This window comes from Sabethes cyaneus, chromosome 2, assembly GCF_943734655.1.
Source record: "Sabethes cyaneus chromosome 2, idSabCyanKW18_F2, whole genome shotgun sequence".
Classification (NCBI taxonomy): Eukaryota; Metazoa; Arthropoda; class Insecta; order Diptera; family Culicidae; genus Sabethes; species Sabethes cyaneus.
The window spans coordinates 135,326,473-135,352,967 of record NC_071354.1 but is presented as its reverse complement, the minus strand read 5'-3'; the positions used below and the strand labels follow the sequence as shown (position 1 = coordinate 135,352,967).

General features: G+C 39.8%; 1 protein-coding gene across 1 annotated transcript in view; it reads left to right on the top strand.

Moving 5' to 3' along the window:
• The window catches only part of LOC128736040 (CUGBP Elav-like family member 4), a 170,177-nt gene that overhangs the window by 82,518 nt on the left and 61,164 nt on the right, over window positions 1–26,495 (top strand). Inside the window, exon 3 of the mRNA XM_053830523.1 lies at window positions 1,051–1,130. Within this exon, the coding sequence (XP_053686498.1) occupies window positions 1,051–1,130 (80 nt within the window). The remainder of the gene's footprint in view (window positions 1–1,050; window positions 1,131–26,495) is intronic.

Below are 26,495 nucleotides of genomic sequence, written 5' to 3'. Positions count from 1 at the left end.
CTTAGGTGTCTTAGGAGAAGTTTCATAAAAAAGTATTCTGCATCTAATGACAATTTCATATAATTAGATATTAAGGGGATAACAAATTTGTAAAAATTAATTTTCTATAGGAACTAGATAGCATGGTCATGCGTTCAGCGAAGTTGTAGAACTTTGAATTTCATTAAACTTTGCTGAAGATACTAAGTATCTGCATCATACGGTTTGCAAAATATAATTGACTTTCTGTCGTGATCCTCTCAAAATCATTTTTTTTAAACTTTATGTACACACAACCTCATCTAACAGGTTCGACATGTTCTACAAACTTTTTGATACTATCAAAATACGTAACTTTTTAGAAGGTGTAAATATCATATGTTGATTTATTTGCTTTAAAATTTGGTTTGAAGCATAAATTTTACCGTTTTACAAGTATTTTTTTTCCGTAAATACCGGGTCTTACATATTACCTTGTTTTATTTTACTTTGTTTTACTTTACATTACTTTAGCATCTTCCATATCCTTATTCCTGCCCACACCCGTGTTCTATCGAGTGCCTGATAATCAAACACCGACAAGCAACTAACAAGAAAACGACGCATTGTACTCTAATTTTCAATCGTTATTTGACGTTCCACTCTGGTTCATCCTTTTCCATCCGCCCGGCTATCATTTTTCACTTCAGTAATTAATTATCAACAATGATTCGAAGTGGTTTCGATTTTGCTCGAAACCAATACAACATCGATTATACAGCCGCCATTCATAGACGTAAACACTTTAATCAGATACGCACCGGATCCGCTCTCTATTTTCCACCGAGATTGCTGATCGTCTGAGCACTCGTCTGATTATAATAGCCATAATAATTTCTCAACGAACCTTGAAGTAGAGTCTCTCCACTCTTCTATCAACGAAAGCGACTTTCTTTCAAGGTAAACAGCCAAATAACTGGCTACCGTCTCGCGAAACAGTAGATCGAAGAGTTGGGGGTGACTCGAATCCACTTTCTGTGCCACACCCACTAACAAAGCGTTCCGCTTCCGTTGCTCTTTTCCCTTTTTCAGGTTGCGCCTTTGTAAAATTTACCTCGCATCAAGAAGCTCAAGCTGCTATTACAACCCTTCACGGTAGTCAAACTATGCCGGTAAGTACATATTACATTTTTCACCGTCGTCATTGCCGCGCGTCGGTACCTCGAAATCAGCCGTCAGTCCTTTGCAAACAACATGTCAAATTAAAGGGCCCCACTTCCGAGCACGGGTGCGAATGCCAATATATTTTCACTGTTAAAGGAAAATTAACCAATGCTTGAAGCGTTTCATGTTGAAATGAGTCCTAACAATGGTCAGGACGTAAACAGCCTTTAATCGCATATTAAAGTTAAACAGACTTTAAATTGGTGCAATTTTTGGTGAAAACGTTTAAGAATTAAAATATTCAAACGACGTTCTTTTCAAAACAAATACTTCAATGGTTATTAATCTTTTCAGCAGAGATTAGATTTATTTTAATATTTCACGAAAAAATACAAATATCACCTGGAGAGCGTAAGAAAAGGGTTGAAACTGAAAAGTGATTTCGTGTCACTTAATTTAATTTGCAACCCTTTTCCATCGCGAGCGGCAAGCAAAAATGCACGAACAGTCCAATAATAAGGGAACGGGGACTAAAAGTTGCGTAAAATATGCCTCACACTTTGACACGGCAAGGAACGGCACCGGAAGGTGAACGCTTTCGTACTCAACAAGGGTGAAAACCTGCCAAGGTAGACGAGAACGAGATTTGGAATTTGAACATGATTTTTTACTTTCGCCGTGGTTCCACCAACCGATAGAGTGTTCCCAAACTCCAGAAGTTGAGAGCATTGGCAAAGGCCTGCCGTTGCCATGAATAATTTAGTACAATTAGCTCTCATCCGTTCGTGAAGTTTATGAAAATGTCAAACATACTTTATAATTGTTTTAATTTTTACGCAAGTGTGAACGTTTGCGTTAAAAACTACAATTTCCACAACGACTGTTGGGTGGTTTTCAAGCGCTTTTCCTAATAGCCCGTGTGAAAGTGGCATTATATGCGGAGATGTTTTACTAACAGGTGGCTCGTGATTTCCAAGCATCATGTCAACACGGTACAGCTGATACGGATTGTTCGTGATTTTCAGCGGCTGTTTTTTCACGCTATGAGGTTAATTTAAGTGAAACAATATGAATTATATCATATGTAATCAACTAAATGAGAATTGGTAAATAAGGTGTTTCTAAAATTGCAGTTTTAATAGAATCATAACACAAAAATTTGTTTCCACGGTCATTATGGCGTATCCTAAATATTTGGTTATTACCTCTTGTTGAGCAAATGTTTAAAGTTCATTGTCTACATTTATGAATTGAACAAATCTGGTTCCACTTTAATTATTCAGTACAAGCCATCATCTGCAGATTTTGCAAGAATTCAAATAAATTATACCAACCAATACATATCCTTATCAGCCTCAAAGTCGATGAGCTTGTCGACAGCAGAATACGTAATTGACACCAGCCTCCTTATTCAACCTTTGTTGCGACCGCTCTCGCCCATCGCCAATCGTCTAAATCTTCCTGTTGTCCTGTGTTCTCGGCTATTGCAAAATTCAAAACGAATATACCAGCTTCATTGATGTGCTTATTATTCATCACCTGTTAAGCTGGGTAACGTTTATCATAATCGTGCAGGCGTCATTAACAGTAGCCGAAATGATAATCATTTATCTCCTCGCAACATTTACAAGCACGAACAGAAAAGTACAATGTTCAACTCGAAAGCACAATCCATCTCCGCCGCCATCCATTGCTGGATGATCCCGATTACTTAAGCTGTTACGTCTCTCCCCGCTTCGAATGAAACCAGCCAGCTTCTAATTCACCACTAGATTGTGTCAGAAGCAACAATGCAATGCGGTATAATATGGTTGGACTTCGGAAAGAAGGAAACGTTTCTCCTAATGCCACCAAATCAACAACAGATGTGGTTGGTTTTTCGCTTTCGGACAGAATCCCAAATGATAATGTGCTTCACATACACACACGCACACATACGAAACGGAAAAGCTTCTTACCGTTCTCCTGAATCCCGTGACTATCACCGTCCTGGTCCTCGTCGTCCTGCACAACGAATGTGTATGAGACCATGTTCACATGTTGCCAAAACGTTTATCAGTGTACTTGGCCGCAGGGAGACGCTCTTTATACATGACTCGTTCAATCTATCTTGAACTAGTAATTCGCATTGTTTCCCTCTTGCACTTCATCTTCTTCTTCCCCTGGCTCAGCGTTTCCACTGTGCTCGATGGAAACCGGAAGTCTGAAGAATAGATCTGCCCTTGTTTCACTGTGCACAGGCAGGCCGGATCCAAAGTTATATTGAGGTAGCACGCTGTCTTCCTTTCGACTGTGGACACATAACCTTGCAGAGGACAAGAGGGATACTCTCCAAAGAAATTTAATATATGTTTACGATCGGCTCCTGATGCTTTTTTTTCATCCAAAATACTCGTCTAAGTTCATTAAAAAACTCGAAAAAACTTTACACAACTTTTAATCTGGCACTAATCGTAATAAAGAGTGTTACAATAAAAATTTTATCAAACAAGAAAAAAATATTCAGCTAAGTTTGCGGTTTATCAAATCCGAATTGCCGGACTTGCCATCAGATCCTGTAACCACCTGGTTATTTTATAAAGCGAACACCTGTTGTTGATTTTCGAACAATATCTAAATTGCTGTTTCTGAGGAATTTCATTTATTGTCGAATCAGCTCCTATGTAATACACAATCAAGCAAACAAACAACTACTGATAAACAAGTGAAATTCGCTTTTTCGATATTGCATGCAAAATATGCAAAAAAGCATATTCTCAACGAGAAAACACGACCATCACGTTTAAGTATTCAAACAACTCACATTTTCTTTTCTGTCATTGCCAAACGATATCCACAAGAAAAAAAAAACACCAGACGAGATCCTGAAAAGCGAAAAAAAAGCATCTCGCGTACATTGCTTCTAATAGTTCAATATTTAATATTTGCTCCGGGTGTTTGGGGAATCCGTCTGTTGCACGCTTGTGACTGCGCTTCCTTTCCATCGGCCCACTCACCGGCGCCACGCCACGCCGCCCGTGCGGATCGGTGATAATCTTGCATCATCGTCTGGGCGCTTCGAAGGTTTCCACTGGCATAGCGGCATACATGAATAGCGTGCAAGTTGAAATGGATCTCCCGAGGTGAGGTGAGCCTTAAATTGAAATGTTGATAGGTAGTTGGTTCTCTACGGAAGCTCCCTTGCTGTAAAGGGACGAGGATACTGGGCGCTTGGGACGTACGGACAGCGCGAAAAATTGCTTCAAATGAGTGTGCGGTTCAAAGAATCTGAGACGGAAATGGAAATAGTAATGAGAGAGAGAGGGGAGAGGGGATAACATTAAATTATATGTTAACGATCATAATGATAATAATGATAATTTCTGCGAAAAGAGAGCAAGCGCTCTTTGAAGATTTTAACACGGAAAAAAATAAAAGGAAGCAGGAGAATATGTTTAATGATTTCAATGAGATGTGGTAATTTGCTGACTTTAAAGACATTGCAACGAAGTAAATGGCTCCTACACTCATATCCACAATAATTCCGTTTAATATTCCAGTGGTTCCATACAGTAGTCGATTGACCTTAATCCAATTTTCCAGCTCTCGACCATCTGGCAAACTGAGAACCGAAAGCTGCCATCGACTGCCGAGTTCGGTAGTCACTAAAAACAACTAGCTGGCGTGTGCCCAAAAGAGCACATGCACATATTTTCTCGAATATTAAACACAGCATGACACTATTTCTATTCCCTACGCGAACAGATCCGTACGGACAACAATATCCGCCTGCTGGCTATGCTGAGGTTGTAGACAATGAAGACCATATCCTGTTCAATTTTCGGCTCACTTCGCATGTTCTCCAGCTCATCGGCACCTCCCGTCGACACGCCGTCAGCGGCAGTAACACAGCTATCAGCCCAGGTTGCAGCGAACAATCGTACTCGGCAAAAAGAATCCTCCGGTATTGTTGGCATTGTTCATATATAATTTTGTATTTATTTCATTTTCCTTTCCGTTCAACCATTTTGCTGAAAGAAAAAAAACAACATTCAATGCCAGGTGTATCTGATGGGCCCCGGGCCTTGTCTGCCATCGTTTCCCATGTAGCAGCCCTATCCTATCTCTATCTTCACCCACAATAACGTTCAGGGACGGTCGGGAAGATCCAAAATCGAAGATTCGCGCTGATCTGTTTGCTTTCCGGTCCCCAAACGTAGCACGCCCCACACTGTGGGAGGCAGCAGAGAAAAAAAACGAAAAACATCACGCGCCCTGTTCCAAACCAGGTTCGGTTTTCGGCACAGAGAATAGGGGGTCTCCTAATTCCACTTCAAGGCCCGTGAAATTCATTCTGCAATGGTAAGAGACTGTAATCTTAAAGCTGAGCCACCCCTGAGACACATGTGGCAGATACGAACAGCAACCCCAAAGATGGGCGGTGTCAATGGGGGGCACACATGATGCACATGTAGCACTCAATTTGCCTTTATTATTCCTTTGTTTATTCGCTTTTATTCATTTTATTTCGGTGTTTCGTTCTTGTTATTAGATTCCGTCGGTTGTGTTTCTCGGAAACAGTTTTTTTGTCCGAGAAGGGGAAGGTTATTTGCAAAGTGGCGAATTTCAGAATTGGTACGATATTGGCAATATGTACTAGAACGTTTAGTTTTTGTCATCGAACAAGCCCAAAAATGATATGATTCCATTTGGCCTAGCCAGAATGTTATTTTCATTTAAGTACATATTGGAAGTATATATTAGGTACGGCAATATATAATAAAATATTAGTTCGTGAGACAGCTCCGTGCGATTAGTGTAAGAAAAAATACCTAATTTTAGAGAAACCATGTTCAAAATAAATTAACTCTGGCTTAGCACATTCTAGACTTAATAGACGAAACCGAAAGGTAACCCAGTTATATGGTTTTTGTTATTCCAAAAAAAATCTATGCTTTTAATATACAGATAGTCCAGAGAAGCTTACTTCAGCATCACCCCTAGCTTCAATAAACTGATGGCTTTGTATTTGGCAAAAACTAACAGAAGGTATACGAAGCCCCACAGGCGATAACGTGTTTCTACGTTTTTATTAAACCGTGATACGGAGAACAAATAAAATGCGCATTTGTATGGTTATTAACGCCATTATTGGCATGTATTTGTTTCGATTGTGCTATTTATGGGGTACAGTAGTAGCGATACCGTTGTAGCAGTTTTGCTACCCTTACAGCTAATTTTCTCTGCCATCTACTTCTACATTGGCAGTATTTTTCTCTCGGTATGTTTTGAGTTTATTTGAAAAGGGTGTGGGATACAACAAATAAGAGAAACATATAATAACAAACAGCAGATTACCTTCTCAGTACAGAGCACCGCGACCAACCCACCTATCGCGACATGTTGCAGATATTGTGAATTAAAAAAAAGCAAAATCGAGGTGCTACATTCCGCTTTTGGAATCTGACCTTTTGTTTTTATTCACCAACTTCGCAATCGGTTCTTAGAGTACACAACAATCGCGAGGCTAGTGCTACGATCCTATTTGCTCTAACAGAGTTTCCTAATCGGAATTGAAAGATACGACGACTGGCTTGTTAAACTAGTGTCGTGTCTCGAGAATTTGGGCTGAATTGGGGCGCTCCAGTACTCTCTACATAATTAGTAATCTGCATCGTCATAGAGGTACTCTCATAACATAACTCATAACATCTAGCTGCGTCGTCTAATTCCAGTCGTACAAGAATTCGTAGGTCAATACCAGCCAAACTTTATGGTATCAGCATCTTTGGCTCGAGCAGCACGTTCCTCATAATAACTTTATGGTACCCCGTGTTACTACGGATCACACCAACAAATTCTTCAAGAATGTCGAGTACAAAGCTGTGTACGATACAATCGAACGCGAAAAGCTATGGCAGACAATGTACGAGAATACATTCCCGGACAAACTGGCGCGGCTGGTCAAAGCTACTCTAGAAAGAGTGATGTGCTACGCTCGCGTTTCGGAGACACTTTCTAGTCTCTCGAATCGCGCCGATAATTGCGACAAGATTGTTTTCTCTGGCCGGCCTAACACCGGCTACGGGTTTTGACAAGATGTCAAATTCGGCCGCCGCGAGACTGCAGAACAGGCAGCAGGTGCTTCTGGAGGTGCTCATCCCGGTAGATTTGTCAACTGGCGGTACCCGTCGTAATCTTGCCGCAGCCACGGATAGTCTGCCAAACCAAAAACTGGCAAAATTGTTTATTTTCTTCTTACTTACTTCCCCGGGAACGAACAAGCATCATTAAAATTTCTGCCCTTCAACTATTTTGTTTCCGCCTTGATGTAAGTCCTGTAGACCATCACGACCATCACGACGCACCTCCGTTTTGTCACCCACTGTGTTCGTTTGTCGTTCCGGTTCGGTGCCTTCCGGACCTTGAAGATGTAGAGGCCGGCTCGTTTAATTGTTTTTTTTTTTTGGATAAACCAGATGGAAACATCCTGTATCAACACTTTCCTGGTTTTCACCAGATCAGCTGTCTTCGGTTTTCTGCCGCTGCTTGATCGCCGCTAAGTCGTCAATGATTTTACCACCCGGGTCGCCATCAAATGATGAATTTTCAGGTACTTCCCGATTCATCTGTAGAATGCAGTCGAATTTTCCGCTACGGTGTTCATCTACTGACGGATTTGTTCTTGAAACTATGTCATCTCGATAGCCACTTAATGGATTGTAAAAGTGCTTGATCATCTGGAGGGTTGAATATGCTCGACCCAAAACCACGACGAAATGGCAATCCAAAGCTTGTTGTTGTTGTCATCAGCATAGAACCAGGGTGGCTCGTGCTGTTTTAAGCAGTCATATCCATTCTACTCGATCTTGGGCCACTCGTCGCCAATTTTCTGGTCGTCTTAGAAGTCGCAATCCATAATCGACATAGTAGAGCCATCCTGCTTGTTCAGCCCCTATGTTCCTGATACCAGTGCGGTTGTTTTGTATGCCAGAAGGGCATTGGGTTAAAAAGGCCACTGCGACAGTCTTAATGATCGCCTTTGTGGCAGGCCCCGATTGCTGTACACAGTTTACGGATCTCTCATACCCATTGATGGAGTTGAGCGGAATAGTTGTAATCCTGTGCCCCAATTCGGTACTACATGGTTTATAAAGTCAATGACCGTTTTGGGTTTCAGGCTCCTTACCTGATATGGAGTAAGAAGGAAACTTCCTAAGAAGTTGTGCCTTGATAACGCAAGAGCTCCGCAATAGCAGAGCAGATGCGCTGAACTTTTTGGTTCAGAGTTACAAAAGCGGCAGGTGTCCGGGACTGTGTCCTGTTAGGAGTCCCGTGATCGTGCGTAGTTCACTACGAGTTAAGTAGTTTCACTACGAGTTAAGTAGTTTTTTAGTTACTACAGGGTTTGGGTAGATAAACTGTTTAGCTTGTCTACAACCTTGTGTTTGATTCCAACGGAATACTATTTCTAGCTTTTTCCATGTCATCAATTCGCCTTTTACGGCGGATGTGGAGGTGCCCAAAAACGGTTCAGGATCAATAAATTACTGAGCTGATCCTTGTCTTGCTAGGTTGTCAACAAATTCATTGCCCTCGATTCCGCAGTGACCGGGCACCCAAAGTAATAAAACTTTGTTTTGGCAGGAGAGTTCCCTCGAGGGGGAGTAATAGTATATTTCCTTCGCCTAGTGAATGGGATAACGACTGTTTTGGTGGGGTTTACATTAAGTCCCTCTTGTGAGCACCATAACTTGGTGGTGTTTAGACATTCTTGCAAGCGACTTGACAATACTGCGTCAAACTTACCTCTGACGATAAGTATAACGTCGTCGGCGTAAGCAATGGTCTCATAACCAAGCTGTGATAGCTTGTGAAGGAGTACGTCGGCCACCAGTGGCCAGAGCAGTGGGGGGGAGAGAACTCCTCCCTGTGGACATCCTTTGATCACCGAAATTGTGACCGTCGTATCTCCCAATGATGCTGTAATTTCTCTGCTCGAGAGCATTGCTTGAATACAGCTCATTGTAGTGTGGTCGATTCTCTTTTGACAGAGAGCCGTATTAATTGACGCGAAGGACGTGTTATCGAAAGCACCTTCAATATCAAGAAAAGCACAAAGTGCTGTCTCTTGATATTTGAGCGATTTCTCAATTAACGTCACTAAGCAGTCACTGCGTCACTAAGTGCAGTGCGGTTTCCGTAGATTTACCGTGTTGGTATGCATATTGACTTACATGTAATGGAGAGTTTTTTAAAAACTCATTGCGGATATAGTTATCCGTGATTTTCTCCATCAGCTTAAGAAGCGTTGAAGTCAGATTTCAGACCGATAAGTCCTTAAGCATAAAGCATGGCTTAGGCATGGTTTTGTCTTTTTTGCCAGCCTTAGGTATGAACACCACCTTGACTTTCCGCCAATTCTCCAGGATATATCCCAAGGTGAAACTGGCTCGAAAGAGGTTGATGAGCTCGGTGGGGTGTTACCTTATAGCTTACCAACCAGAAGCACGGTGGGAATCTATCCAAGCAGTGCCTGTAGCTCGTGATTCATGCGCATCCGCCACTCTCCGCTATTTTTGCTCCGCTAAATAACGTCCGCAGTAACTTCCAATCGAACACGGCAAGGGCGCGTATGTTCCCCGTAAGCAACATCACGCTTCGAAGATCTTCAAGAGAATTCTAATCTAATAAAGTTTTGTCATTTTCAGCTTCAGCTTCATATGGCGACGCATGCTTGTTGATTTTAGCGTTTCGCGAAAGCCAAAATATGCCCGATTTCCCGCTTCAATGCGCCTCTGGATCTCTTTACTATTATTGTTACCCGCGGTCACCACTGATCCGAACTTTTAGTTCGTCAGGCACTCGTTTGTTTCCTTTGAGCCTCTTCCGGTCATGTATTCGGTTTCGATCATTTCGAGAAATGATCCTGTGAAGCACAGTCTTCATTTTCGGTACATTTATTTTTAGTCCAATCTTCCTAGACTCCGCTTTCAGTCTGGCGCAGATTGCCTCCGCCGTCGCAAAGTTCCTGGCTGTGATATCCAGGTCAGCTGCAAAGCTTAGGAGTTGGCTATCTTTGGTGAAAATAGTGCCTCTCGTTTCGATGCCCACTTGTCGGATCATCCCCTCAAGAGTCTGATCAGTCGCGTCAGTTTAAATCCAAAGGTTATAGAAATGAAAATATTCGATGGCAGCGTCCGACATATATTGAAGAATGAGCTCATGGTCAAACCTTTCCAAACTTTCAAAAAAGCGTAAGATTTTACACACCGTAATTCATCAATTCTCAAAACAATAGACTTTACTTGATCGAACATACGAGAATTTGAGCCGACAGTCACCAAAAATCAGCACCCGCCACAAAAAATGGTTTGGGCTGCTGCAACCGCTGAGGTATGTTCTCCGATCTTTTTATTGAACTTGGTATCAAAGTGAATGCGACATATTATTGAGAAAGTGCTCTGAAGCCTGCTCTAAAGCCGCAACCAGATAAACATGTCGGTCGCAGACCATGGACATTTCAACAAAACTCGGCACCATCTCATAAAGCGCTAGTTAGCCAAGAACGGCTGAAAAACAACGTCTTAAACTTCATTTCGACCGACACAATGGCTCCCGAATTTATCAGACACGCATCCATAATCCATTAGCCCTTTTGAAGAGCAAGATCCGAGCTAAAACAATACACTAGTCTCGAGACGCTGAACAAAATCACTGTCATTCGTGAATGAGCCAAAATACCGGCAAGTCACTTTCAGGCGCCTTACGAGTATTTTTGGACCATCTCAAAGCCATAGTCAAGACAAAAGGTGCTCACTGCGTGCCAAGATGAATTGATTCTGATTGTTTGATAAATTTTCATCATTTTTCACACCACATTTTCGGGATTTTGAATAGTTTCATATCGACTGCCGGAACTGTACAAAAATATATTTAGTAAGAGTTACATTAGTCATATTTAAGAAAGACTTCATGTGTTAATAGTGATGTCAAGCCTTATCAGAATATGTGCAAATTTATATACCAAATATCTAATTCTACATGCAAGGTACACTCCAGTATTATGTTCAATAAATGGATACCATTAATGGAATCTGTTGTCCATGAATACGAAGCTGGTTGTCGGGAGTGTCACCACACGAGAGATTTCAAGGCGGTGTACGATTTGGTTAAACGATATGAGTTCTGAAAAATGACGCTTGAACGCTGCTTTCCGATGAAACTGGTTAAGCTAATTGAAATCAAGCAAGAGGAATCATCATGACACGTTCAAATTAAACGGGTTAAAGCCAGTGGATGTGCACTAAAACTTACTGTCGGTTCAACATTGTGGAAAGGTGTCTTTTGGGCTTTTTAAGATAAAAGTTACAGTATTGGGACCCCAGTGGTGTTGTTATTGAGACCGAACTTGAATGAAGAAAGATTTGAAGTGGTTGATAAAAGATATATTGCTACTAACGGAGCGCGGTTCAAACGCCCCAAGCAACACCAGAATAACTCCGGAACCATGTGATACATGGCCACTATCTGGAAGAATTTTGAATATAGAAAAGTTTTTCGGGCAAATTCCCAAATTTGATGATATTTGGAATATTGAAAAATAAAAAATTACAGCCATTTTAGTAAATTTTTCCGTGCTAGAAATGATATAGAACTTAGAAGGGTTAAACGGCACCCAGACCTATTTCTATTTTCATGCTATTTGCCAGACTGTCTCCAACAAGAATATAACCAACAAATGAAAGCCAGTTTTCATTACCGATCAAAACAATCCTTTTTATAGTCTTTGGAATAATATTGGACTATTGTACAGTACATTTAATAGATAACTACCCATTTTCGTAATAATCATCGTGTATATTATACCGAAATATTTTATTGTACATTATAAATCACATCATCATCATATAAGCAAAAAATGGATTAACATTCCCTTGGCAATATAAACCAGCTGTTCAGTCACATCAGCTGAATGATAACTTATTTTTCCGCTTTTCAAATGTGCGAAAACAACATGCCAATATCAATAAACTTTATAGAACATATAAAACGCTCTCACTGGAAGCAGAGAACACCAAATTACACGTCCGTATCAGCAACTGTACCACCCTATCCCCTATCCGAATCGGCAAAAATTGCAAGTATATTGATTCATAAAAATGTCGACATCGAATGGAGGAATTCACAAATTATTGCCGATCCTATCATTTCGCCTGAAAGTGGTTCACCTTCGACGTTTTCGCTGCTGGCTTGGCATCAACCAACAAACGGAAAAACTCATAAAGCCTTTTCCACCCAGAAGGCAGTGGCCTAGTTCGATGCGGGAGAAGAAAGCAGCAGTCAGAGGTTCGTTTCTTTACCGATTTGTGTCAATAAAATCATAAAAATTTGGATACTATCAAATATTAATAAAAGAAATACGTACGATCAACAGTGGCTTTTATTGCTGTTTGCCATAAAACGGCAAAAGAAATAAAATGAAATTGGTTTTCGAATCAGAATCGATGTTTATTTTTACAACTTTTTGCGCTCAGTACAGCCGATCTCGGTTTATCTTAATCTCGCGGGTGAATATTCTCCTATCGTCTTCGGTGGTTTTACTTTGATGTTTACTGCCGAATTTATCCTTGCTCCGTAGTTGACTGAGCGCGATGAATCAGATATAAAGTGTGTACTTCAGAGGGAATCCGTTCTCTCTCTCTCTAAATGAGGCAAAAGCGAACAGTAACAGCATCGAATCTTTAACGGTACTCGCGGCCCACAGCAAATCACTTTATAAAAGCAATTTTCCCCCTCCGGCAGTTCGGTCTTCTTAGTCGGATGTTTTACCTTAGCCTGTCAGGCAATAGGAACGGTTTTTCTTTTTTCATCAATTTGTGTGAAGCCCGGCGTTCGGAAAGAAGAGCAATTTTAAATTGATTTGGCTACATCTGGCCAGCTTTCTGTTTTCGTCTGCAAGAAAAGCAATTACATCAAGGGGAGCAAAACTGAAAGAAGTTGTACAGAGAAAATTTTAATAAGAATTTACAAGTTGTAAACAAACAACATAAAACGAGTTTCTTTGTTGGTCCGACCGGCCTCGCACTGACAGAATGAATGAACTTCTGATCGATTCCGTGGAATTTATCTCACGTTGGGAGTTTTTAATGAACCATTGCGAGGTGGCATTTTCTGCGAATGCCGTTATGAAGAGGCGGATTCAACAATCGGTGCCACCCAGTGTTTGTCCATCAGAGCTAGCGTAATAAAGCTCAGAAATGGTCAATGTTCAGTTCTTCTGACGACCGATTAATGAAAATACATACTCAATCAAACTTATTGGTAGAAAAGTTACAAAAATGTCTTTTTTGGGTAATATCTCTATAACATAGATGGTAATAATATTCAACACCAGTCAAACTATATCATACATTAAAGAGACTTTCGACCCTAACCATTATACTGTACAAAGTCGTGGCGATTAAAATCATAAGGATATGAAAAATGACATTTAGAAAATATAATTAAATTTCGGTATCAAACAAGCCACTTTCTCACATATCGGTATAATTTATCGCTAAAACTTATTTTTGTAGTCATTGTAGAAGAGACATTTTTTTATAAAATATTTATAAAATCATTACCTGCAGCGTCAGGGTTGCTTTTTCCAGCGCACTGGATTTAAACATTTAATGGATATTCCCTCCAGTATTACACGGACCACGTCTAATCCAGAAAACGTGCCCAAAAATTCAACCCGAAGATTACGGCCTACACATATTTCTAGCTGATCCACCGATCTTTGTGTCAATGTCTTGTTTTACCGACAATTTGCGTTCATCCCGTATCCTTTTACGCATGCTACAGCATAACAAAAGGCTTTCTTGCACAAAGCAGCTCCTCAATTTTTACACGTGGCACAAAAAACCAACCATTTACAGTAAAGCCTAGCTACGGAATGGCATTTAAATATTAATGTTGTTTTAGGGTTTATTCAATTTTGCTAATGCAAACAAAATGTGACCCTCTTACTTCCGCAGCAAACAGTTGTCAACTCGCTCCCAGCCCTAACTATTGCTGAATTTGTTTCCGTCCTAAGTTGGACACAAAAGACAAAAAAGCCGTCGTCATGGAAAGGCAGATTGATGCCAGCGGTGGTTTTCACCACGTTACTAGGCCAACCGCTGTCGAATTGATTGAGCTCAGCCTAATCGTGATGAATCGGTGACAGTCAAGGTAGCTGAGCGGAGGCTGATGCTAGGTTACCAAAGCAATATGCAGATTAGGTTCGTTCGTAGATTCATTAGAGTGAATATTTCCCTACAACGCGACGGCGGCGTTCGGCAAACAGAAGCGTCGATTATGCCGAGATGAGGATTTGATGATGAAAAAAGTCGTTCTTTATGTCGGAAAGATCACGCGTTTTTCTAGAAAGAGTGGCCGTTTTATTCGTTACTTGAAAGTTCTGTAACTTTTCACTGGAAACAAACAAAATCAAATATGTTCCTAAATTGGATACTGAAACAAATTTTTAAAAAGGTATAAAATTAACCTTAGTGATTAACCTTAGGCTATCAGCATTTGTGGTTCTAGCAGCACGTTCCTCACAATGTTATACTCTCCGCCAGATCTCGCTCCACCTGGTCTAACCATCTTGCCCGCAGAGCTCCTGACATCTTGTTCCTGGTTCATCCTCCGCCTCTATACTCCGGTCTCCTGACGACACCGAAGACCATTCTTACCGCTCATCTTTCGAAAACTACGAGCGCTCGCAGATCGAGCATTGTCCAGGTTCCATGCCCGTAGAGAACAACCAGTCTAATGAGCGTCTTGTTGTACATAGTCGGTGCAACCGTAATTGCTTGTAAAACCCATAGTAAGCACGACTTCCGCTGATAATAGACCTCCAAATCTCACAGCTGCTATCAGTGTTTGTCATTACCAGCGAGCCAAGATAGACAATTTATTGAACTACCTCAAACTCACCGCGTTATACTGCTGCACAAGCAGCGTCGTTCAACCTCCGTTTCGCCGGCCAGCATGTACTTTGTTTTAAATGTATTGACTTTTAACCCAATATTATCTGCTTGGCGCGCTTTAGTCTAGTGTACCGTTCAGCTACTGCCAAAGATATTCTACTGATAACATACATGTTCTATCGTTCAGAGAGCTAAGGACCGGGAGAGACCGCATACGTACAAAATGCAGAAGGCTCCAAATCGTGACAAACAGCAAAATACGGTGGGAAAGTCATGGGCCCGGAAACTGTACACCCAGATGCTGACGAAGCCTTATTCTCTTATCAGGGATCTTTTCTGTTTGTCGCACTGTTGAAATTGCTTTCTCCGGTGTTCATCAGTGCTTCTTCCACCTTTTGGTCACCTCAAGATAATCCATAAAAATGCTGCCACTTCTATCCCGCCACATTTCGGCTCGTGGTACAAAGCGTTTGCGAGATCCATTCAGTTTCTGATACAACTTTTGCATTTCCTGAAAGCGATGCAGCCGCTTCAACTCCTCTTCTTTCAGTCAACGCTTTTTCTCCCGGAGGATTTTAGTTCGCTGTATCTTCTTCTACTTGTATCTTTCCACGTTCTGACGTGTGGCACTGCACTTCTTCGCCACTCGCGCAACGTTCTCACCCTCCGGCACTCTTCGTCAATCCAGTCGTTACGCGAATTCCATGCCACGTACCCAAAGAAGCTCTTCGCTACAATAATGATTACTGTTTTGATGGTGTTTCAACAGTCCACGAGGGGAACTATGTCCAATTTGTCCTCTTCCGGGAGCGCAACTTTGAGTAAATTCGCGTAGTTTACGGCAACGTCTGGCTACTTCAGCCGTACGAGATTTAACCGAGACGCATCGTAAGTATCACTAGGACCGAGCTGATAGGATCTGACGTCATTGATGTCTGAGCACGATCAAAACGTCGTCGATCTGTGATTCTGTTAGATTTTGTTACCTGAAAGTGTAGTTGTGTAGGAGTCTAAGCTGGAAGAAGGTATTACATACGGCCATATTCTTGGCCGACCTATGCATCGAAATCCCCGATGATGATCTTGATACCATGTTTTGGGCAGCGGTCGTTTTCGCGCTTCATCTGCTCGTGAAATGATTTCTTGTAGTCATCGGTGCTTCTGAGGCGAGGGCTGTGCACGTTGATGACGTTCGTTGATGATGAATGTTGATGATGACAGTAATGAAACAAAAGTGTTATAGTATCCAAACAGAGTGGGACAAGACGTGAAGGGGAAAGAGAGAAAAATGAGGGAAGATAGGGTCATGAAGCAACCAACGTTTTATAGCATGTGTACCATTCCTCTTCCTCTAGTTTGGATAAAGAGGAACACACACACATACTTTATAAGCGTTGCTTCAATGACCATCCCCACCCATTTGCCCTTTCCCTTTCATGCCCCACTCTGTTTGAATACTATAAAACCCTTTCTTCATTGCCTTCTTCTACTTTTACTTTTCTTCTTCTACCGTTATAAAAAAATAATTACTTTTTTTGTATCGAATATAACGGGTGACAACTAAAATTTTGGAATTTTTTGAGGCCCCTATACTCAACAATAAACGAGCTCAGAGAGAAATGAGAGAATGTATGTATTAGCTCTCTCTCTCCTCTTTTTGACAACATTTTTTGTTTTGTTTATGCTTGCCTTGTTTTGCTTAAAATGACATCGAAACAAGAAGCATTTCGGAAGCGCGTTGTACACTTCTACGAACTGCCACAGAAATCTCGACAAAAAGTATACGATTTAACATTTAAAAAGCGAATATGTTGTGGCTTCGACTGTTTACCATATCCTAAGATGCCCAACAACCCAAGTAACAATTTGGGTTTTATTACACTCCTATGATGGCGTTTAAGACCAAAATTAGTCTTGAAGACCACAATAAGAGTACAATAAAACTCACATTGCTGCTTGGGCAACTATTCGCAAGCAAGGTAGTGGAATACCAGCCAAAATTATGGACGCAGAAGGGCATCGTTCTCTTTCTCGTGCCTTCAAAAACAAGCCCTCTGGTTTGGCTATCGATTAAGATATGTCAGACAAATGTTTGAAGAAAATTTTGATCCCGTTTCTACCTAAACATCATGCAGACGGACAATACGTGTTTTGGTCGGATAGAGCATCATCACTTTACGCCAAAAAAACACAATCGTTCCTGAATACCCATTCGATTCCATTTGTACCCAAAAACCACAACCCGATAAATCTGTCTCAGTGCGCCCAATCGAAGATTTCTTCGGGATTTTGAGTTCCTTGCTGTACAAAAATAACTGGAGAGCCACGAATTGCAAACAGTTGATTGGTAGAATCAAGAGATGCATTCGCAAAGCTGACATGACGACCGTACAACGCTCCTGTTCGGACATCAAACGGAAGCTTCGCCGAACAGCCGATTACGGACCGTTTTCAAATGTACACTAATTTTTTTCAACAATGTCTAATGTATCTTTAATTTCGGTAAATCAGATCTTCTTCATATATCTTTATCTTTTTTTGACAGCTTGAGAAAAAAATTCCAAAATTTTAGTTGTCACCCGTTAGTCACTTTAACAGCTTGGGTCATTCGTGACTTGTGCGGGGTTGGGATTTGCGCCCGGGTCGGGATGGGAGGCGTAAATACTAACCACTCCACCGGGATTGACCCCAATCAATTATTTGAATAGTTTTTAATAACCGTAGTCTTTCTAATGATAAGGATAACTGAAAAGTGCTAACTTAGATTGTTTTTAATTTCAATATATTTCCATCATATCCTCAAATAGGTTTATTTTCTAGATAGACAATAAGTAAGAAAGAAATATTCGATTACGTTCAGTTCCCAAAAAATTACAAAAATAAATTTTGTCCATTTTTATCGCTGTGCTAGTCAAAGTAGCGGTTTTCATTGAAATAAACTAATTTTATAATTGACTCAGTTGTAATGTCATTTGCAAAATACGAACATACGATGACTGGCCTGTTATACCAGCATTGTACCTCGAATCTAACGGTTTATTTCTAATCAACCATTTAACCAGATTAAACAACATTAGTTAACTAAATACTTTTTTACTATTCCTTGAATTTTCCGTGTTAAAACATTCAACACAAATGACAACATATTTTATATAAAATCAGAAATCCTTCGATATATAGTTCACACTTTCTTACATTTCGATACTTTCCTTTTTTTAGTGAGATTAGCTTTATCAGCAACACACAAGCTCTCAGAATATATTTAGTATCCCTCCTATGATCATAACCAACCGATTCTCGCTCGCTGTTTTCTGTGCCCAACTGTTTCTGATGGGAAAATCCATTTCTTTTTTTTACCCATAAGGGTAATGTTGATTGTTGATATTGATTTTCATTCTGCTGATCGACAACCCGGGGCACATTTATTTTCGGCTATCTTTCTTCTCGTAATAATGCTGAACGAACCATCTTTAATAGGGCATAATTGAGTTTCCTTTCGTTAATACGTCTGTGCCGTCGTTCATGAATGATTGCGACGGTGACCTCTACATGGCAAGGATGCTAAAACGATTCTGCTAGCTTATGGAATGCACACCCAAAATCGATACGTACATATAAATAAGGTATACAGCACCATCTTATATTCACAGCCAAGTTAAGAAGTTTTGTACAGTTTCATATAGAGTTAGAAATTTTCCAGCATAGCAACAGAGAGGAAAATATTCAACACATTATTCTCATCAGTTAATCGAACAAAATTAAAACAGAAAAACGAAAAAAAGTCACTTTAAACATTTTCAAATTTGCAATTGGTCGGTGTTAAATCAGACCGGACCAAGTCGCAAAATTAAAAAAAGAAATGAGTTAATGGCAGCAAACGATCAAGGAATTTCTGAGCTACATTTTACTCTAAACAGACTATATAAATGTTGCAAACAACCAGAGTTATGAGATGATTTCGAACGATTGATAGCTTTAAACCAAACTTTGAACACGTTTTTCTCGAAATCAGAGTTTTGTCACTTGGTTCGGTCTGACTTAACACCGACCAATTGTAGTATATTGCCGGTGATGGCTGCATAAGAGCTTACATAACTAAACGGAGGCTTCACTCATTTTGTGTTTATACTAATTATAAGACCAACACAAGAGAAAATAATCCAAATCGCTCAACTGTATTATTCCCATTGATTTAAACTTGCAAACCTGTGCGGTTTGCCTTTAGTAAATGCACTTGACACAAAACAATTCCTACGGGACCGACATCGACGATTCATTTTTGCCGATAATTGATAACGCTATCTTAATCCAATTAAAGCATAATTATAATTTAAATTTAATTAAAACATAACAAAAGACGGCCTGCCCCTCATCAGTTCGACTCCTTCTCGTTCGGCATGCCGTCCGCCATCGCATTGCATTGGTACGCGTCATGTGGGTTTATGCCATAAAAGCACAAACACATTGGTGGAGATGGGCCAGCATAATGGGCTTCAAAGGCGACAGGCTGACACGACGACGGCTGGCCTGCTCCCGGGCACAGGAGTCTATCTGTTCACGAGGCTCACTTATTAGATGCGACTCTGCAAAACATAATCATCATCTGCTTCCTAGCCATAGCTACGTAACTTATTTCGCTACAGAGTGATCCATCAATAAATGGGGTGTCCCTCATTTACACAATGAGCTCCGGCTGGAACGCTGTTCAAATTCAATTTAATTTCGTGCACATTACATTGCCCTAGCATTTTCCTGCACACGCATAATGTAGTGTTGTCCTATCTAACTGCTTAACCCGTGGCTAGATGACCGGAAGCCTCATTGAACGAGCGTAACGGTAGCCACCGTTTGGTCAAAGCCATTGCTCCTCTTGAGACTGGAACTCTTCACTTCGTTCACTACAACCGACAACTTAACAATGCAGCTTGACCAGACCTCTTGTGTTGAGCTACTTCAATGTTGGCTCTTTCACTATAATAGTCGGCAAATAGGGTGTCACACCGCGCACGAAAGAGAACCTTGGTGTACGAAACGAGCCTTCAATAAACATCGACATTGTAGACTTACACATAAATACACTATTGTGTAAATATTTATAATCACTTAATCAGACAGAGAGTGCCAAACGCGCCAAGCCCCTTTAATAACCGAGTGCGTGTAAATTTTGGTGAAGGATTTCATCGTATAGATATTACCATCCCATGGTGATGCGTTGGTAACCATCCCACCAACTCTCGCGGCCGTTGGACTTTGAGACAGAGCCAGGTGGTGCGGCAAAAAATTCACTGACCGTTCGAAAATGGCTTTTAATAAGCGAACCGATTGGCGGCGGTGGCGGTGGCGATAGCAATACCAGGGTGCACTCAAATTACAGCACCGCAGCAATCAACCACCCGTGCAATCCGAACGCAAACGTGGAGAACCACGTGCAAGGGTTAATTGAAAGGCGCGCGCAAACCACGCGTATGGGAAATGGGTTTGGGCGTAGACGCGTCTAGCCAGAGCAGAACGAGATATCACTGCCACTGCCGCACGGATCCAATCCGACCAAGTCGGACACGGGTGCATAATAACGCACTTCATGGGGTAATCAATGTGCTTCGAACTGCGCTTCAGTGATGACTAGCCACTGATTTTCTCCGGGCTTTGTTTCCGGGTGCTCTTATCGCGCCAGTTGCATGCACTTGTCCAGCGAATAATTAACTTTACAGTTTGATTGGAAAGAAAACAACCATCAGAACACTACGCCAATGTAATCTGACATATTGCCTTTTCCGATTTAAATACACTCTTATTTTCATTAATAATATTTAACAATGATTTTCATTTCATGACTACTCATTGCAATAATATAGCGATAATCACTACGAATTTTAACAAACGATAATTAAAGTACAATGCAGTGCAATGAATTCTATTGATTATACTGCAATTTTAATACCGTAATTTTTTTATCGCATGTTTTACGTTTTGTTCTTATGTCTTAAAATAAAAGCCACACTGCATTCAACAAATTTCATACCAAAATTCTCTAAAATTTTAATTTACAACTTTCTTGCAAGTTCTAACTTTACCACAATCATTTACATTTTACTCTTTACTCTTTACTCTTTACTCTTTACTCTTTACTCTTTACTCTTTACTCTTTACTCTTTACTCTTTACTCTTTACTCTTTACTCTTTACTCTTTACTCTTTACTCTTTACTCTTTACTCTTTACTCTTTACTCTTTACTCTTTACTCTTTACTCTTTACTCTTTACTCTTTACTCTTTACTCTTTACTCTTTACTCTTTACTCTTTACTCTTTACTCTTTACTCTTTACTCTTTACTCTTTACTCTTTACTCTTTACTCTTTACTCTTTACTCTTTACTCTTTACTCTTTACTCTTTACTCTTTACTCTTTACTCTTTACTCTTTACTCTTTACTCTTTACTCTTTACTCTTTACTCTTTACTCTTTACTCTTTACTCTTTACTCTTTACTCTTTACTCTTTACTCTTTACTCTTTACTCTTTACTCTTTACTCTTTACTCTTTACTCTTTACTCTTTACTCTTTACTCTTTTCTCTTTACTCTTTACTCTTTACTCTTTACTCTTTACTCTTTACTCTTTACTCTTTACTCTTTACTCTTTACTCTTTACTCTTTACTCTTTACTCTTTACTCTTTACTCTTTACTCTTTACTCTTTACTCTTTACTCTTTACTCTTTACTCTTTACTCTTTACTCTTTACTCTTTACTCTTTACTCCTTACTCTTTACAGTTTTTGCAACCTTTACTCTTTTTGCTCTTTACTCTTTTTGCTTTCTTTACTCTTTTTGCACTCTTTACTCTTTTTGCACTCTTTACTCTTTTTGCACTCTTTACTCTTTTTGCACTCTGTTCACCCTCTTTTCACTCTTTTTTCACTCTTTTTTACCTTTTTTTTCGCTCTTTTTCCACTTTTTTCTTTCACTCCTTTTCATGCTAGTTTCATTCTTGCTTCGCCCTTCTTTTAATCTTTTTAATTACCCCAATTTTTCTCGTCATTATTCTCCTTCCCTCATTTTTGTTCTTTTTTACTCGGTTTTCACTTTTTTCCATTCTTTTTACACTCTCTTTTCACTTTTATTTACTTGTTTCACTCTTTTTTCACCCTTTTTTCATTTTTTTACTCTTTTTTTACTCCTTTTCCTCTTGTTTGTAAAAATAGAAGTGAATACTAGAGCGAGGGAAAGAGTGAAAACGAGAGTGAAAATAGGAGTAAAAGTGAGAGTAAAATCAAGAGTAAAAACTAGAACGAAAAAGAAGGATCAAAATAGTAGTGTAAATTGGAACGTGAACAGGTTTTACTTTTGTACTCATTATCACTTGCAGTTAATACAGTTTAAAATATCAGAATGCTTTAAAATTCTCATTTACAACTAGTAAGTTTCTAAATTTGCCACGCAGCAGGAACAATAATTTATTTTCATTCGTTACCCTATACTTACCGTTCACCCTTTACTTACTAGTTTTATTTTATCACTCCTATTTTTCCTCTTCCTACTAGCACACTTATTATAAAACAGTTGAGCTGACTGTTATATGACTAATTTCAGTCATAACTAAAAGTATCGTAAGTGTGCTGCTTATTCTCGCTCCTGTTTTCACTCTTATCTTCTCTTTAATCTTCACTCCTCTTTTTACTTTTACCTTCACTCTAATATTAACTGTTTCTTACATTCTTTCTTTTGTTCTCATTTGCACACCTATTTTCACCGTTATTTTTACTCCCGTTTTCACTTTTATTCTTACTCTTATTTTCACCCTCATGTTATCTTTACTTTTATGGTCATTCATGATTTCACTTTTATTTTCGATTTCCACTCTTATTCCCACACTCATTGTGTTCGATCTTATTTTCACACACATTATAACTTTTTTTTCACTTATTTTCTCGCTCTTATTCATGCTCCAGTTTTTCTCTTATTTTTACTTTAATTTCGCACACCTATTCTCACTCTTATTTCTCTTTGCTTTCGCTCTTATTTGCATTGGCTGAAGGTAGGCTTCACCTTCCAGGCTCTTAATCTGGCTCTTATTTTCGCTCTTATTTTGACTCTTCTTTTTATTCATATTTTTATACCTATTCTCACCGTTATTTTCACTCTTATATTCACAGTTTTTCACTCTTAGTTTTAATTATGCGTTGATTCTTGACCCTTAGCTTCATTCACTCGCTCTTATTTTCACCTCTCTTCCAATCATATTTCCATCCTTATTTTCCGTCTTATTTTCACCCTTACCATTACTTTTATTTTCACTCTCATTTTACTTTTATATTGACTCCTATCTTTACACTTATTTTCATTGTAACCTTCACTCTTATCACAGACTAACAGACGTAACACTGAAGCCATCGAATTCCATCGTCAATAAAAACTATCATTTCAAATTTTCGCTTAAGCCAAGACTCAAACAACAGTCGCTGCGCGAGAACGCCGCTCACCTACGGTGGCGCTGTTGTCAGATAATATACAAGTAAATTTATAGCATTTCTAAATTTATAGCAATCTACTCTGGCGTAGCGCGAAGACTGCACCAGGTGATGCTAGTGTTTTCCAAGTTTTAGGGGTGTCATTGAAACGATGTTTTGTTAGAAAATTTGTTTTACGTCTGTTAGTCTGTGCTCTTATTTTCACCCTCACTTTCACTCCTATTTCCACACTTGCTTTTACTCTTACTTTCACTTTTATTTATTTGCACCCTTACTTTCACTCCTATTTCCATTCGCCGTATTCCTCATTTCCGTTTAGATTTCCATTCGTATTTTCACTCCTATTTTCACTCTTATTTTACTCGTATTTTTAATATTGTTTATACTCATATTTTTAAATTTATTTTCACTCTGATTTTCGCTCTTGTTTTCACTTTTACCATTGCTTTTAGTTTTACGTTAATTGTCACCCTTCCCAAGTAACATTGAAAGTTTTTTTACACCCCTATGATAGTTTTCGTGTCCAATATTTGTCATAAACTCAATAAAACTCAAATTATTTCTTGGGTTATTTGTAATCCTATTTTCACTCTTACTTTTACTTTGACTATTGTTATCTTTCGTATCATTACTCTAATTTTTATTCCCTTTTCAATTCGCCCCATTTTCCATTTTCGGCTTTATATGAATTGGTAATTTCACTCCTATTTTAACTCTAATTTTTACTCTTATTTTAACTCTTAATTTTACTTTTACTCTTACTCTGTTAACTGTTACTCTTTATCGTACTGTTGGATTATTCCGATTCTTATTCTGCATATTTTAGGCCCCTTCATTTTTTCGAAATCCGCAAAAAGCATATTCAAACAATGGCCCAAAGCAATCATTTTACCAGCTTCAACAAATCTCAACGATAAAAGCAGAGAGAAAAAATCCACCTCCATCTATGCAGAAAGAACCCACTGGAACCAAATCATAGAATCCTTCCCCGAGAGCCATTAATTCCATGATAAAGTGCCACAGCCGAGTGCCTCATACCCCGGAGCTTAAACACAGTTCGCGAATAACGACACACCAAGTGGGCTTTTAAAAAGTTACCCGCAGGATACCCAGCTTCCCAGTCGGCGGTGAAGGTAGACTGAACGTTTCAAGCGAGCGCGAAGAGCAATACGGGGGAAAATGAAAAATGCAAACATTCGAGATCGTTCATTCAATGGCAGAAGAGCCGTGTAGCATTGTGGTGCTCCCATTCAGCACCAGATTTGCAACGAGGCAAGGAATGTTGCACTTTTCCTTTTCCGCCCGTACTGCGCGCGTGATCACTCATGGAGCGCTTTCGGTTCGCTAGCAGGACCACGACGACCAAGGTTCAGTATTTGCCATTGACCCATCCAATCTCTTCCCTGTTGCAAATTGTTCCAGTCAGTTGTTGCAACCTAACCTATCATTTTTTGCCTTCCCACCTTCAGCCCGGTTTTGCACTCCGTCCGAAGAGAAGCATTGTCGAACCAAGCCTTGTATTTTTGTAAGAACATGAGAATTCACCCCGGGTGATATATGCTCGCTTTCACCTCGACTGTCATTGTGGGTGGCTGGCAGGATATTTTTTCTCCTCCGGATACTACTCGGCCTACGAAGCGGCCTACGATGAGAATTGGAGGGCAATAATAGTGCCGTCAAGTGTACGACAGCGCAAGCGGAGGAGGTTGGTTCGCTTTTGTAGACGTCCTTGCCGTAGTTGGGAAATTACAAACAATAGCGTATAAACCCGGTTTGCAGAAAAGTGTAGTTTTACAGCCTACGAGACGACGGCTAGCGTTACTTCGGACCTGATGGAAGGTGGATACGGAGCATAAAATTTAGTGCATGCAAAGTAACAATAAAGTCGAGACACTTATATGAGAGTTTATGTGGATCCGTTTTAGGCAATAAAATTCTATTTTCGTCTATCGCTCATCAACGTTTAAATCCTAGTTTGTCTGAAAAGTCCGAAAAACGCTGCGAGTATAATATTTCTTAGGTCTGATACATACCTTTTATTATCTTGTTTAATAATTAAAGTGCTTTCTTAACTGTACAAATAATCTATTTAGCTAAAAGTTACAGTGGGGTTTGCTGGAAAAATCATCTTTGATGTATAAAATATTTCATCATTTTATGAAACAAAAGACATTCCCGAAGCTAACGAGTATTTCATGCTAGCTCCTGAAGCTCCTCTATACTTTCTCTGTGCTGTTTCTATTTTTCCATTTATCCAGTTTATTCGAGGGATTTGCAACAGTTATCACTGGTGATCCGTACGCCAACTTCTTGTGTCTTTGGCAACGTTTCAATGCCTATCAGTGCCGTTGCAGTTTCATAACACTATATGATCCGATACGCAAGGATCCGAAAGCAAGCCAAGGGAAATTTACGTTTATTCTTTCGGTAATCGCACAGTCGCTTCGGGTGAATGTAAAAACTATACACACTCATCTCAACTCAGCGGCATGCAAATATACCTTGGTATAGCACGAAAAACCTGCCTCAGCAGAGAAATACAACGACGACGATACTGACGAGACTGGTTTAACCGATCCGGAGGGAAGTGCGGACCCATTTATGAGAGAGCTTTAAGCTTATCTGTCTAGAATTGATTTTCGCAACTCTGCTCATGAAGAGGAACGAACCGTCGCTGCGCTGTGCATGGATTGAATTCTATTATCCCTGGCCTTCCGTGTTCATTCTGATAGACGGCGGAAGGAATGTTTCCTTTTTTTTCGGTGCGATGAATGGATTCATACAATGCAGTGTTAAAATCTTTAGCAGATTTACATTATGCCACGGTTTGGCATTCTCTAAGTCATTGGTATCATTGCACAAGCCCATCAATTGTTCGTCACATACCATGCATCTGTCACAAATAGAAATAGGAATAGAAGGCAATCTGGCAATATACTTTTCGAATAAAACGCCAGTGATTTGCTTTCA